General features: G+C 45.7%; 1 protein-coding gene across 1 annotated transcript in view; it reads right to left on the bottom strand.

The window, feature by feature from the left end:
- Nucleotides 1-16,400, bottom strand: part of ASS1 (argininosuccinate synthase 1) — a 159,979-nt gene that overhangs the window by 13,334 nt on the left and 130,245 nt on the right. Inside the window, exon 13 of the mRNA XM_040324650.1 lies at nt 9,731-9,862. Within this exon, the coding sequence (XP_040180584.1) occupies nt 9,731-9,862 (132 nt within the window). The remainder of the gene's footprint in view (nt 1-9,730; nt 9,863-16,400) is intronic.

Genomic DNA, 16,400 nt, shown 5'->3' with positions numbered 1-16,400 from the left:
CCTGGCCCTGATGATCACAAGACGAGATCCAAGACACCATTCGGCAAAGTTCCCTGGCCCTGGTGATCACAAGATGAGATCCAAGACACCATTCGACAATGTCCACTGGCCCTGATGATCACAAGACGAGATCCAAGACATCATTCGGCAAAGTCCCCTGGCCCTGATGATCACAAGACAAGATCCAAGACACCATTCGGCAAAGTTCCCTGGCCCTGATGATCATAAGATGAGATCCAAGACACCATTCGGCAATGTCCATTGGCCCTGATGATCGCAAGACGAGATCCAAGACACCATTCGGCAAAGTTCCCTGGCCCTGATGATCACAAAATGAGATCCAAGACACCATTCGACAATGACCACTGGCCCTGATGATCACAAGACGAGATCCAAGACACCATTCGGCAAAGTTCCCTGGCCCTGATGATCACAAGATGAGATCCAAGACACCATTCGGCAAAGTCCCCTGGCCCTGATGATCACAAGACGAGATCCAAGACACCATTCGGCAAAGTTCCCTGGCACTGATGATCACAAGATGAGATCCAAGACACCATTCGGCAATGTCCACTGGCCCTGATGATCACAAGATGAGATCCAAGACACCATTCGACAATGTCCACTGGCCCTGATGATCACAAGACGAGATCCAAGACACCATTCGGCAAAGTCCCCTGGCCCTGATGATCACAAGACGAGATCCAAGACACCATTCGGCATAGTTCCCTGGCCCTGATGATCACAAGATGAGATCCAAGACACCATTCGGCAAAGTCCCCTGGCCCTGATGATCACAAGATCAAAGTCCCCTGGATCTCGTCTTGTGTAATGGGGGCTTCTAAGGCCAATTGAACGGCGGGGGCTAAACTAGGCATACTGAAGGTGGAAATGTATTCTTGAATCTTGTCCAGTCTTGTTTGTGCAATGCCGGGGGGAGGGGGGGGGGGTCTTCAGAATGTAGATTATACAAGGAGGCATAGAAGGTCCCAAAAAAGTTAGCAATGTCTTTAGGATGATTGGTTTTGGAACCTTAAACTGTTTTAATGATGTTTAGTATATACTGAACATTTCAATTGTGTTTTTAGGGGTTTGCTTGAAGTGATAAAAAAGAAAGAAGGAAGACATAATACTACGAGTATGATTTGCAGTACAGATAGTTATGGTATCATTATCACCAAGGAATGATTTGTAGTACCTCTACGTAGCCAGCGGAAATAAGCAGAGCGAAAAGCAGAACCACTGCGTAAAAAATATTCAACAGCTAAAATCTGACTTTAAACAGATCTTGGGATAGCAAGGCGGTGTTGTCACAACAGAAATTTTCATATGAATGAACGTTTTAAGAGGTCTCACACTTCCGAGTCCCACTGACATTTTCCCTTTACGTTTTTGGAAGGTGACAACATAAACATGAAACAGTCTGCATGCGTCGGTGTATGACTGCCAAATCACTCTCTACCAACCGATCTGTTTGTGCCTGACTGAAGAGGAGGATAAACACTGTGCAACTAAACAAGGATGGTTTATGTCACCCTCAATCACCAATCAGATTAAAGGGAACCTGTCCCAAGAGAAATACACAGGCTACCATTGCTAGCTGCTTGGCTGTCTCTGGCTTCAGTACCGTTATCTAATTATAGGCTGTTTGACCTGGAATAACCTGGAATAACCTGTTAAATAACAAGTGAAGTCAGATCTTCAAGATCTACACAATGAAGCATATCGTGATCATCATTTTCCAAAGAAGGTCAGCAGGTAAAGTTGTCCCTTGCAGTGGAGCTGCACCCACACTGCAAAAGTTAATTGTTTATTTTTGTTTAGGATCACTGGTTAAAGCAGTTTTACTTACCTGATCCTCCACACTACTGGACTGATCCCTGCAGCTGCCTCTCCTCTACACTCCAAGGTCCTCTGACGTCATCAAGACTTATGCAGGGTCCATAGTCCACAAGGAAAGACAGTCCACTGCTGGCGCATAGGTTAGCACCTTCTGCCAGGGTAGCAGAGAATCAGGTAAGTAAAAACTATCCCATCCCCTAGACCAGGGGTCTCCAAGCTTTCAAAAAAAGGGGGACTGTGGCCAGTGAGAGTAGAATATTCGCTGACATTGTTGGGAGTAAACAATCCCAAAGTCTTTGTGGTTGATCTGTGTTAAAGCCAATTACATCATTGGTGTAAGTGGGCAGAATAGTGCCCCATCACTGGTGTCAGTAGGAGGAATAGTGCCCCCTGATTTGTATAGGTAGAATTAGTGCCTCATCAGTGGTGTCAGTAGAAGGAATAGTGCCCCCTCATTGGAATCCCATTGGTCTCAATGGGAGGAATAGTACCCTATCAGTGGGAGGAATAGTGTCCCATCATTGGTATCAGTAGGAGGAATAGTGTCCCCTCATTTGTGTCATTGGTGAAATAGTGCCATATCAGTGGGAGGAATAGTTCCCCATCATTGGTCTCAGTGGGAGGAATGGTGCTCCATCAGTGGGAGGAATAGCGCCTCATCTTTGGTCTCAATGGGAGGAATAGTCCCCCATCAGTGGGAGGAATAGTGCCCCATCAGTGGGAGGAATAGTGCCCCACCATTGGTCTCAATGGGAGGAATAGTACCCCATCAGTGGGAGGAATAGTGCCCCATCATTGGTCTCAATGGGAGGAATAGTACCCCTTCAGTGGGAGGAATAGTGTCCCATCATTGGTATCAGTAGGCGGAATAGTGTCCCCTCATTGGTGTCATTGGGAGGAATAGTGCCCCATCATTGGTGTAAGTGAGGAAATTAATTCCCCATCTCTGGTGTCAGTGGAAGGAATTGTATGCAATCAGTGGTATCCGTGCCGTGGAAGAAATAGTGCCCAGATCAAGGCAAGCAAAGAGCCAGATCTGGCCCGCTGGCTGCAGTTTGGAGGCTTCTGTCCTAGACAAAAACGAGCAGTTAACCCTTGCAGTGTGGGCACAACCCCTACTACAAGAAAAAGGATTTCTAATACAGAAATGTTGGTTTTCTGAAAAGTATGTCCATGTACAGTATAGTATAGTATGCACTGGTCGGGGCTCCTTTTGTATGAATTACTGCATCAATGCGGCGTGGCATAGAGGCGACCAGCCTGTGGCACTGCTTAAGTGTTATGGATGCCCAGGTTGCTTTGATAGCGACCCTCAGCTCTTCTGCATTGTTGGGTCTGGTGTCTCTCATCATCCTCTTGATAATACTCCACAGGTTCTCTATGGGGTTTAGGTCAGGCGAGTTTGTGGAAAATGTTGCATTCCATTTGGAATTCAAGGTCCCAGAGTCTGGAGGGGGAGTGAAGAGGCACAGAATCCAAGTTGCATGAGGTCCAATGAGTAGACTTGTGTTGATTAGAGCTTCCCTGCCAGTCACTGGGAAGACCAGTGTGCTGATGTTTCTCCTCCCCCAGCTCTCTGATCTCCTTATGCAGCTGAAAACAGAGGCTATGTAATCACTTATAAAGAAGGGAAAAAGATTTTTATAATGCTTTTTTTATATATGTATACACAAATGTTTTGCCCTTTTTTTTTTTAACTGAATGGGATGTATAGGTGACAGTTTCCTGGCTAGTTCACACGCGCAGGGTCAGATTCCAGTCCAAACACGCGCAAGCGCAACACTAGTTGAATTGTGTCTGGCCAAACACCATATTGACTGGGGATAGGGAGTTTAATATATGGGTAGACACTGGGGGGGGGGGGGGGGGATACCCGTCAAATAGATTGTACATGGTCCCATGATTTCTAATGGCGGCCCTGGGTCTTCCTGTTGGAGTATTCCAGACATACAAGAAGTTGGGTTGTCTCAGCTCACCAGGCTCCATTCACAACTAAAATATTTCTTTTGAGTGAACTGGCCCTTTAATGTCTATAGGCACCCTAAACAGTTTTGGCACTTTAATTGTTACAAAAAAAACTTGGTATTAGCCGAAGTTCCTCTTTCATTCTTCAATGAACTTGTATGGTTGGGGATTTAATGACAGTTTGATTATAGTCACAGCAAACTGAAAATCTATCGCTGAACTTTATCAACTCTGCGGTTCCTGGATATCTGTAAACGGATTACAATAACTCCGCTCTTATGTCCCCGTTCTCTTCCCTTGTGGCCTCTAGATTAAAGACGCCAGGCTGCGTTGTGACCTTCCACTTTATCAGGGTCAGGAATCAGGGCCCATATGGGTTGCTGTGGGCTGAGAGCCTGCTCAGGTGAGCTCACCTTCTATAGCATTCTCCAAAGGTAACATTAGTCGCTGCAGGAAGAAAAGACTGACACTTGTCTCCCGGGAACCAAATACCAAAGCACATCTGTCCCTTAGACTCCCGACAGAACCCTCGTTCCCTGGGGCTAGTATGGATTTATCTAGAAGACCGCTTGTTACTGTATAAAAGGGGGTTTTGTAACAGACCAAGAAAAAACAGATTGGTATAATACAAATCCACTGCGCCCAATCAGATTCAAGCTTTGCTATCCAGTAGAATCTTATTGGCTACTATGCATAGTAGGTTTGTTAACTTGGATTAAAAAGTGGGTAAAATTACACATTTTTAGAAGTTTCATATTTGAAACACGACATGTAATAAAATGTTAAAGTGGAACTAAACCCATCAAGTTAACAGTTTCAAAAAACAAAGACATTCCTGCCATGCTGGGAATGTAGTAACTGTCACATTGCTTGTGCTCTCAACCAAACTGTCAAACCATCCAATGGCTGGTGTCATAACTGATCACATGTGCAGCACCATGGCGGTTGCAGGTCAAACAGAGCCAAAAATGGCAGCTTCCATGGCTGAAAAAGATAGGAGGGTTTAGTTCCGCTTTAAAGCAGTATTAAGCAGTTACCAACCGCCCTATAGACGATATACGTCTACAAGGCGGTTGCTTAACTCTGGGAGGATGTCCATGGATGTCCTCCCAGAATCGTGCTCCCGCGCGCCCTCTGGGGCGCGCACACGGGAATGTCCGTGACCGCCGGGTCCTCCCGCTAAATCGCCGCTGATAGCGGCGGTTTACCACGTGATCGCTCCGTCCAATGACAGAGCGATCACTTGTAAACAAACCGGCATCATGTGATGACGCCGGTTCCTCCCTCCCCTCTCTGTACCGAACGGTACAGTGTGAGAGGAGAGGGGGGGGAGAGAGCAAATGCAGCACGAGTGCTGTCGGCTGGATCTGTGACAAATGCAGTCACAGATCCAGCCAGCCATCCATCCCTGCTCAGCCATCCCTGCCCCATACTGTGCAATACTCTGCAATACCCCACAATACTCTGCAATACCCCACACTACTCTGCAATACCCCACACTACTCTGCAATACCCCACACTAATATGCAATACCCCACACTAATATGCAATACCCCACACTAATATGCAATACCCCACACTAATATGCAATACCCCACAATACTCTGCAATACCCCACAATACTCTGCAATACCCCACAATACTCCATTCCACGAGCGTGTGCAATTTTAAAGGGTGACATGTTGGGTATCTATTTACTTGGCGTAACTTCATCTTTCACATTTATGCAAAAGAATGAAGAAAAAATACGAAATGTGCTAAATTTTATAACAGAAACAAAGAAAAATTTTCAGTGTTTTTTCTCTTATAGCGCAAAAAATAAAAAACCCAACAGTGATTAAATACAACCAAAAGAAAGCTCTATTTGTGTGAAAAAAAGGACGAAAATTTCATTTGGGTACAATGTTGTATGACTGAGTAATTGTCATTCAAATTGTGAGAGCACCGAAAGCTGAAAATTGGTCTGGTTATTAAGGGGGTTTACGTGCCCAGTGATCAAGTGGTTAAACAAAAATGTAATACCATATATATTGAAGCTTACCAATCCTTAGGCCTCTTGCACACTGCAGTTTGATTAAGCTCAGTACAGCTTATTTTTTTACTGAGCTAAAATACAGTCTGTTAGTTAGTAATGAGCCTAGGCACACAGGCGCGTAAACCGGTGTCCAAAAGTAGTTCCTGCCCTACTTTTAGCGACTTTGGGGGTGATTGCAATAGACTTCTATGCATGAACCCGCACAGATGTCTTTCAAGTCGCCCCAGAAGACTGAAATGCGGCTTTGAAATCGTGCAAGTTCAAATGAACTCACACAATTTCAAAGCCGTGTTCAGTGTGAATGAGGGCTTACATCCACTTGCCAATAGACTTAAGCCCCGTACACACGGTCGGACTTTTGCCCAACCAACTTCAAAATCCGGCACTTTTCGTATTTGTCCGACCGTGTGTACGTTCCATCGGACCAACTTTTTTGGCTTCAATCGGACAAAAAGTTGGGTCTGTGAACGGACCAACTTTCTGTTCCGAAAAGTCCGATTGTGCAAAGTGCGACCGTGTGTACAGCAAACCATCGGACTTTTGGACAAAGTACAAATGCGCATGCTCAGAACCAATGTTAAACTCAACCAACAATAGCAGAAGTTAACCAAAGGGTGGCGGTAAAGAGCAAGTAAAACCACGTGATGTTGGGAAAGTGTTAGAAAAGTTTGCAGAAAAGTCCGAGCGTGTGTATGCTATGGGTGTGATCGATTAAGACAAAAATCCAAGGGAAATTTTGTTGGATGTCCGACCGTGTGTACGAGCCTTTACACTGATCTTCCGTTTAGATCCTGAAAAACTGACAGGTGGATCTGAACAGATCACCATGTGAAAGGGCCCTTAATGTTGCAAAAAAGGGGAAGGCTGCCGTGCTGATCCTAGGGCCACAGATGCCTGGGTGCAGAAATATTTCTGGCGCCCCACATGGGCGTGGTCATCTTACCAACTCCTCCCCTTTACACATTTTTCTATGGCAACGAGTCTTGCTATAAGTCGCTGATCGCTGCCACTACTAGTAAAAATACCCCATAGATTGTAAACGTTATAACTTTTGCCGCAAACCAGTTAATATTTGCTTATTGGAGGTGGGGGTGGGTGACACATCCTCAGCTCTGAGCGGGTCATGCTGGGACTTGTAGTCTTTTACTTTTGGGAGTGTCAGATCTAAGGATTTGACCCCTTAGATCTTTTGGGTTTATGCTGTGACCTGTAGTCTTTTACTAGTTGGGGTGCCGGGGGGGGGGGACTCCTCTTCAGCTCTGAGGGGTTCATGCTGGGACAGTGGGACCTGTAGTCCTTCACTAGTTGGGGGGGGGCGGGATGTAATTTATCCTCAGCTCTGAGGGTGTCCTTCACTTTTGGGGGGCCACATCCATAAAAGTGAGGGACTACAAATCCCAGCATGAATACCTGAGATCCATCCTTGTGACCTCCTCCTCCCATCCCTCTGTGGGTGTCATGTGCTGCCAGCTTATGCTCCTTAATGACACACGCTTTAATTCATCCGCCTCACCTCAGATAAGTCGACTCTTCAGACATGCTCTAATCTCCCTTCCTCAGGCTCTGAAAGGCGCATGCAGCCATGCTGGAGAAGATGGCACGAGGAGGTGGGTGGAGCCAAAATTCACAAGGCGCGGAGAAGGAAGAAGTTAAATCCCCCTCCGCTCTGAATGCTGGGGCCTCACCCTCACTCTCATCCTTGTGACGTCACTGGTTGCTAGACGCCAGACGATCCTAGCAATCAGTGCGTGCATTAGAGGCCAGCGATGCAACAAGAGGACCTTGACTGGCCGGAAGAAATTATGATTTTTTTGCGGAGTTAAAACCCTTGCCAGGTTTTTATTGCTACCACGGGATAGAAGATTAGGAAAAAAATGACTGAATGCAGAGCGAGGAAAGATCAAAGGTTATTGACCAATTAAACCACAGGAGAGGTACTGTGCAATAAAGTGAATTTAAAGTTAAAGGAGAAGTCCAGCCCAAGGCAGCATAACACACGTCCACCCAGACAGCCGTCCAGGTGGCACAGAACCCTGATCACAAATAAATAGGCTTTCCCAGCAGGCCAATGGGTTAAAGAAACCCCCCGCCAATTGGCTGAGACACCCCATCCATTCATAAACTGACCTTGCGAAACCCTTGTATAACTAATGTCACCAACATGACGCCACCTAGTGACAGAAGAGAGGAGGTGCAGCAAGCCCAGAACTAGAGAGGAATCAGTGGATCTACTAACAATTAACCATGGCAACTACCGCCTGGCAAACTAAATTTACTAGCAACCCTGCCTAAACACCAGGGTGCTACATACAGTATAGGAATTGTTTCACCTGTGCCAAGATCACAGCTAGACATGCTGCCGAAACATTCATCCAAATAAGAAAAGGTCGGCACAATGCTTGTTTGTAAATCTTCTTTATTGCAAACCCATTAGGGACAAAAAGGATCCAAAACAAAAAAAGATACAGGCCTTAAGACTGTTCAAATCTTAGGTGGTTACGCAGGATCCAGACGAGATTTGAATCATTTATGTGCAGGCTTAGTGTACCCAAGTTGATCGATCAACTTGTGTACAACCAGCCTGCTGGATTTTACATGCAATTATTGCTAGTGGCTGTTCTGGCCGCTAGCAATAATCAGTGTGTTCTCCTGGTGGGGACAGCTTCCCCTGTACCCCCACCCCAGGGAGAACACAATGGCTCAGTGGAAGAGATTCCCCTGTCAACACTGTTTGTGTTGATGGGTGAGTCAAGCAACCTTCTTTTCTGCAACCCATGGTTGCAGGAAATATAATTGCTCCGTCTATGGCTGGCCTTAGTTTTAGGCTATGACTAAGGCCTGTAAGGGCAGAAACACGTCAACATATTTTTGTGTATTGGATTCTTTTTTGTCCACAGTGGGTTTGCAATAAAGAAGATTTTATAAACATTGAACACATGAGTGTCTATCTTTTTCTATTTTATGTAAATGTTGTCACCAGTCCTATACAGTACTGCCATATACAACTGTAGGATTGGGTGTGCCCATAGGTGTGCACAGCCTATTGCATTAGGGTGTGCACCCCAAAGCTCCAACACATATGCGTTTGACATATTTACCGGCCCTTTCCCCCCTCTCCATCCTGAAACAATGGGAAAAAGAGGGAGCAAGGGAGCACATGGGGGACCCGGGCAACTGAAGGAAGAGGAACAGGAAAGGAGAGGTGGCATATATTAGTACTGATCCCCAATATTTTTCTTCTGCGGCAGCTGAATGTTGACAAAAGAGAGAGGAGGAGAAGCCTACTTTCAGCTGCTGCAGGAAGAAATTCCCTGCAAGGAATGCCGGGAATGCCCACCATTGACAGGTTGCCAACCCCAGGATTAGGGTGTGCCCAGGCACACCCCTTGCGCACGCCTATGGGTGTGTCACAAGTGTACATGTATTACTTTACTCTCAACAAGAGAAAATTGGTTTCAGATATATGCTTGTAAACCCTTGATGTGTATGTTTAGTACCATACCTCACTGTCTACGGTTCATTTAGACCTGCAGGAGGACTGTGCACATCCAACAGGCATCCCAATGGCCAAACTGAAGGCGCATGCAGCAGGCTGACAACATTACCGCCAATTGTGGCACAGCAGCTTAGTGTTGTCAGCCTGCCACAGGACGTGCTGTTACTGGCAGGATCTCCAGGTAAGTAACTTTGCAACAGCTTCACAGAAAATGATTTGTTTAGGAAAACTGTGTACAGTGAAGCATGCTACATGAAAAGTAGATTTGGGGATTTTGCATGCACTTGCTTAGCTAGGGTTCACCTCTTCTCTCATTCAGGTTGGAGTTCTCCTTTAACACACATCATCCTTGATATAACAGATACATTTCAGAATCTGGCGTTGTCACGTACCGTTGTAGACTTGTTCGGAAAACCTCAGCGACAGCTGCTGTTTTATTTTGCGCACCTCTCGGTCCATGGTAAACGTCTCAATGTCTAAGTGAGCCTGATACAGTATGGTTCCAGCCGGCGTCTCGTAGATACCTAGACATTTTTTTTTTTCAGGAATGGGGAGGGAGGAGAGAGAGAAAAAAAAATAAAAAGAGAATAAGAGAAGGATACATGAAGCCGAAATTGCTGTCAAATGACACTATTAATGAGCCCTGTGACAGCAGAACTGCAGTCCGACTTCATTCACTCTCAGCTTGCCGCAAAGTGTTATGTGTCATTACTCCCCTGCTGGGGGCAAAGACAGACCACTTCGCACCTTGTGGTGAAAATGTGTAGATTCCCCTTTTTTGAAGAGGCTGAAATGACAGGTTTCACGAACTGATCGCTTCACCGTCTCGAGCCCACTGGACTCCCGCAGGAAGGCTGTAATTAAAGCCCAAGAGCAGGAGAGGAGGCATAGGGAAGAAGGGCCTTAAATAACAGTTCTCTTTGTACCCCCTCCATGCCTCCCCTCCCTTGCAATCCCCCCCTACTTCACTCTCACTTTCGCCCAAGCATAAGCGCTTTTCGGAAATAATACTATTTAAAACAGGAGTGATTGGAAGCCTGGAGGCTCACGTTGTGACTGAGAGCTATAGAACAGGCAACAAAGCTTAGACAGATCTCTCCTAAGGATCGTTGCTCATTTAGATAAGTGTCCATGCACTTGGAAAGGAGCCTGCCGAGGTGACAGGTTTATTCTCTGGCTGTCAGAAAAACTATGTAGGACACAAAAAGCCAGACCCCCCCCCCCCCCACCCCCCCAACTTGCTTGACGTGGTGTGCCAAGCCAACGATGGCTGAAAACCAGAGCCAGAAATGAGATTTGATACAGCAGATGTGGATGTCTCTTCCAACCATTGAAATGTGTTTAGTTTAAAGAAAACCTGTCATGGAGTTAATGGGGAGGGTTGACAATGCCAAACTCCTTCTAAAAATGCTACTTGCCTGGTCTTCTTTGGCTCACCGGCACCAAACAAGCATGCTCAAATAAATTCAGAGAGCGGTCAACGAGCATCTTCAAGACAGACCAGCAGTGGCTACTTGACAGGTTCTCTTTAACCACATCAGCTCTGGAAGGTTTACCGCGCTATAAACAAAGAACGACTGATCATTTTGAAAAATATATAGGGCCAGATTCTTAAAAGGCTTACGATGGCGCAACGCCATTTGCGCCGTCTTAAGTCCTAATCTGGCCCAGGGTATCTATGCGACTGATTCTTAGAATCAGTTACGCATAGATACCCATTAGATTTGACAGGCGTAGGGCTCTTACGCTGTCAGATCTTAAATGCAATTTTTTTCCCGCCGCTAGGTGTCGCATCGTTGTTTTCCCCGTCGTCTATGCAAATTAGCTAGTTACGCGAGATTCCCAAACGTACGCGCGGACGACGCAATGATTTTACAACGTTTACGTAAGCGTAAACTTGCCCCTGCTATATGAGGGGCAAGTTTACGTAGGTCCGTCATATGCCATGTTAAGTATGGCGTCGGGTCAGAGTCGGCTTTTTCCGTCGTTTTCGTAATTCGTTCGCGAATACGACTTTACGTCAATGACGCTCACGTCGGCGTCATTGACGTTTTCCGTCCTGAGCTGGAGCATGCGCACTGGGCTATTTTTATGCCCGGCGGCGCATGCGCAGTTCGATCATCGCGGGGGCGCGCTTAATTTAAATACAAGCCGCCCCCTAATTACGCAGCCTTATACCGGGCCATTTACACTACGCCGCCGCACATTACGGAGCTAGTGCTTGGAGAATACGGCACTTGCTCCAGTAATTTACGGCGGCGTAGTGTAAATGGCTTACGATACGCCGCTGCGGAATATACAAGAATCTGGCCCATCATTTTTTACTTTCTGTTCTAAAACATCCAATACAAAAAATAAAGTAAAAAAAAAAAGAAAAAAATTAAATGTATTCTGCTACATGTTGTTGGTAAAAAAAATATATATATGGGGGTTGATTTACTAAAGGCAAATAGAATGTGCAGTTGCTCCAGACAGGCCCGGATTTCCCACAAGGCCACCGAGGCCAGGCCTCGGGGCGGCAGGGCACAGAGGGGCAGCAGCGGCATGGAGTCCCCCGTCGGCCGAAACATACAGTTAAGGGCGGGAAGTTGCTTTCTAGCAGGGCTAAATGTAGTGTGGGGAAATCCGCTCGCCAACAAGTGATTGTGGCGATGCCGCCGAAATCACTTGTAAAATATGTGCTGCCGCCCCCCCCCCCCCCCCCCACATACCTCTCTCTGCTGGCTCTGTCTTCGGGACTCTGTTCTCCCCGTAGCCGCCGAGTCCGTCTCCTGTCCTTCCCCCGATGTACACAGTGAGAGGGATGAGCACAGTGCTAGGACTCTTGTTTTGGAGGTGACAGGGTCTATAAAGAGAACCTGTCACCTCCAATTGCTATCACACAGGGAATTGTTTTCTCCTGTGTGATAGCAATAAAGTTAGGTGAAGAAAAAAAATAAGAAATAATAATTCAATTAATAAAATAAAAAAGTAATTAAAAAGTAAAGAATAAGAAATATATATATATATATATATATATATATATATATATATATATATTATATAAAAAAAAGAAAAGTATACAAAAAAAAGTAAACGACAAGCTACAAATAAATACAAATAAAAGAAGTAAAAAAAAAAAAAAGGAAACAAAAAATATTTGAACTAACCGTGCCGCCCCTGCCATCCGGTTATTCTCCGTTGATTTGGGGGGGCTACATTGTGAAACCTGGCCTTGGGGCGGCAGGGAGAGCAAATCCGGCCCTGGCTCCAGAGCTTAGTAAATGATGCAACGCTGATGCAAAGTGCACAGTCTTTTTGCCTTTAGTAAATCAACCCCATAGGCCCAGATTCACATACCTTGGCGCATAGTTATGCGGGCGTAACGTATCGAATATACGCTACGCCGACGTAGCGCAGAGCGGCGAGCACAGTATTCACAAAGCACTTGCTCCCTAATCTACGCTGGGTTCCCTCGGTGTAACTCGTCGTAAGTGGCAGTGGGCGTGAGCCATGCTAATGAGGCGTGACCCCATGTAAACGATGGGCCGACCGCCATCAAGATACGAATAACGAACGGCGCATGCGCTGTCCCATGGACGCTTCCCAGTGCGCATGCTCAGAATCACGTCGAAACAACTGCCTAAGTTACGTCGAATCACTGCCTACGACTTGAACGTAACCTACGACTAGCCCTATTCACGTACTACGCAAACGACGTAAAACACGACGGCTGTGTTCCCTGGTGCAGCCATTTGCATTGATGCTGCTGACTTACACCTGTTTTATGAGTCGTAACTTTACGCCGGACGTACGACTTACGTAAACCGCGTATATTAATGCGCTGGGCGCAAGTACGTTCGTGAATCGGCGTATCTCACTCATTTGCATATTCGAATCGTAAATCAATGGGAGCGCCCCTTGCGGCCAGCGTAAATATGCACCCACGATACGACGGCGTAGGAAACTTACGCCGGTCGGATGAAGCCTATTTACAGGCGTATCTTGCTTTCAGAGTCAGGCGCATAGATACGACGGCGCATATGTGGACTTACGCGGCGTATCTCGAGATACGTCGGCGTAAGTGCTACGTGAATCCGGACCATAGTGTCTACAAACTATGGGGGTTATTTACGAAAGGCAAATCCACTTTGCACTACAAGTGCACACTACAAGTGCAAAGTGCACTTAAAATTGCATTGAAAGTGTACTTAGAAGTGCAGTCACTGTAAATCTGAGGGGTAGATCTAAAATGAGGGGAAGCTCTGCTGATTTTATCATCCAATCATGTGCAAGCTAAGATGCTGTTTTTTATTTTCCTTGCATGTCCCCCTCGGATCTACAGTAACTGCACTTTCAGTGCAATTTCAAGTGCACTTGTAGTGCAAGGTGGATTTGCCTTTAGTAAATAACCCCCTATGGGATATTTTTTTACTAGTAATGGTGGCAATCAGTGACTTATTGCAGGACTGCGATATTGCGGAGGACAACTCGGGCACTAACTGACACTTTTTTGGGGACCAGTGACATGAATACAGTGATTAGTGCGTAAAATATGCCCTGTCATATCAGCATTTGGTGCAGGTGATGAACCCTCGAATGCAGCTTTGATTGCAACCACTCCAAGTATCTCTTGAATATTGATTGTTCCTCAAACTCAGCAGCAACATATCATGGCTAATTAATGGCCTAAAAAGACTAAAGCCTAGTACACATGATCAGATTTCCATCAGACAAATCCATGGAATTTTGTGCAAAGGGCGTTGGTCGCGAACTTGTTACATACAGACAGCAGCCAACTTACACAAAACAGTGTATTTCAGCTCTTTAGCGCCACCCTTTGGGCAACTTCTGCTATTGCTGTCTTATGGTTAGCATTGGTTTGGAGTTTTCTAGCAGAGGCCTGAAGGTTTTGTGCCAATATTGACTGATATTTGGAACAGTTCATAATTCCCTCTTCCTTGACTAAGGCCCCTGTTCCAGCTGAGGAAAACCAGCTCCAAAGCAGGATGCTGCCACCACCATGCTTCACAGAGGGTATTGTGTTCTTTGATGATGTGCAGTGTTGTTTATGTGCCAAATATATCTTTTGGAATTATGGTCAAAAAGTTCAACCTCGGTTTCATCAGACCATAACACATTTTCCCACATGCTTTTGGGAGATTTCAGATTTTTTTTACCAATTTTTGCCGGGCTTGGATGTTTTTCTTTATAAGAAAAGGCTTCCGTCTTGCCACTCTACCCCATAGCCCAGACATATGAAGAATACGGGAGATTGTTATCACATGTACCACACAGCCAGTACTTGTCAGATATTCCTGCAGCTCCTTTATTGTTGCTGTAGGCCTCTTGGCAGCCTCCCTGACTAGTTTTCTGCTTATGAATTTTGGGGTGACGTCCAGTTCTTGGTAATGTCACTATTGTGCCATATTTTCTCCACTTGATGATGACCGTCTTTACTGTGTTCCATGGTATATCTAATACCTTGGAGATTCTTTTGTAGGGGCTTTACCGCAGTTTTCGCGTCGCTATTCGGCCACTAGTGGGGTGCTTTTAACCCCCGCTAGCGGCTAAGAAAGGGTTAAAACCGCCCACAAAGCGCCGCTTCTGGGACACACGCAGGTCCCAGAAGACAAGCTGGTCATTCACAAAGCGCCGCGGGACTTGCGCTTGCACAGTAAATGACGAAGCCGGCAGCCGATCCGATGAGGGGGCGGCGACATCGTGGGCTCCCTGGACAGGTAAGTGTGCTTATTAATAGTCAGCAGCTACAATGTTTGTAGCTGCTGACTTTTATAAAAATCAGTTTTTGCGCGCTGGAACACCGCTTTAAGCTGGCCATACACCATACAATTTCCTTATTCAATTTTCTTTTGATTTACCTACAGCTATGTAGTGAAAGGGTCTGCCTGACTGCATACAAATTGAAAGTGTTTAGGTCTGACTCCATATTATACGGTTTTGGTAAATCTAAAGGAAAATTGTACAAGAAAATTGTATAATGTATGGCCAGCCTTAGTCAGTATTGACAGCTCCTGTACACCTATGCTGACAAGCACTGTCCCCATCCCATCTCCAGGCCCAATTTTCCTGCGTCTGTATCTTAGGAGAACTACTCAGCGATATCAAGATGTCCGTTCATTTCACAACTCTTTTACTCTCCAGCGGAGAATTCTATTTGCCGCTGACCCAGGTGACATCTTGAAAGCTTATTAAAGATTGTCGTTGTCACAAGAGATTTCCTGCTAAGTCAGCCGCAAAACTGGCAACTGGGGTGAGGAGGTTAAAACCTTCCTATTTTAGTGTGTCTACAAATTTACTCTCAATAGACTCTGCCCAAGTCCAGCGTTCTGATAAACGTCCAGGAAAACAGATCTCATCTTCCCCGGATACAGGATCGGTGTTCCAGATATGAACAGACCGCAGGAAGGTATGGGAAATAGGGGGTAGTTTTATGGCATTTTTATTATTATTTTTTTTTTGTACTAGTTATGGCGGCGATCTGTGATTTTTATCATGACTGCGACATTATGGTGGACACATCGGACACTTTTGACGCTATTTTTGGATCATTCACATTTATACAGCGATCAGTGCTATAAACATGCACTGATTACTGTATAAATGTGACTGTCAGTGAAGGGGTTAACCAGTAGGGGACAAGGAAGGGGTTAAGTGTGTCCTATGGAGTGATTCTAACTGTTAGGGGGCGTGGCCAGGGGTGGACTGACAACTCATGGGCAGTGTCATCTTAAGAGCATTATAGGCCCCCGGGCAATACAGTGCACTGGGGCCCTGTCTACACAATCACGCACGAGAATTTACTGACAAAAATCATAAAATTTACTGGCAGAACCACATTTTTTACTGCAACTGCAAAAAAAGTACCTAAAATTACAGTTTTCAGAAAGAGAACTCTTATGTAAAGGGAAACGCTGCAGATCATGATCTAAGGGGGGAAATCTGATGTGGAGGGGGGCTCTGGTGACCAGAGACCATCTTATATCAGAGTCCACTGCTTTCTTGGAAAGCCCACTTACATCAGGTTCCGCAGACTGAGTTCCCCCTTGCATTGTAAGGGGG

This window comes from Rana temporaria, chromosome 9 (assembly GCF_905171775.1).
Source record: "Rana temporaria chromosome 9, aRanTem1.1, whole genome shotgun sequence".
Classification (NCBI taxonomy): Eukaryota; Metazoa; Chordata; class Amphibia; order Anura; family Ranidae; genus Rana; species Rana temporaria.
The sequence above is the reverse complement of the archived record's forward strand: the minus strand, read 5'-3'. Positions and strand labels throughout refer to the sequence as shown.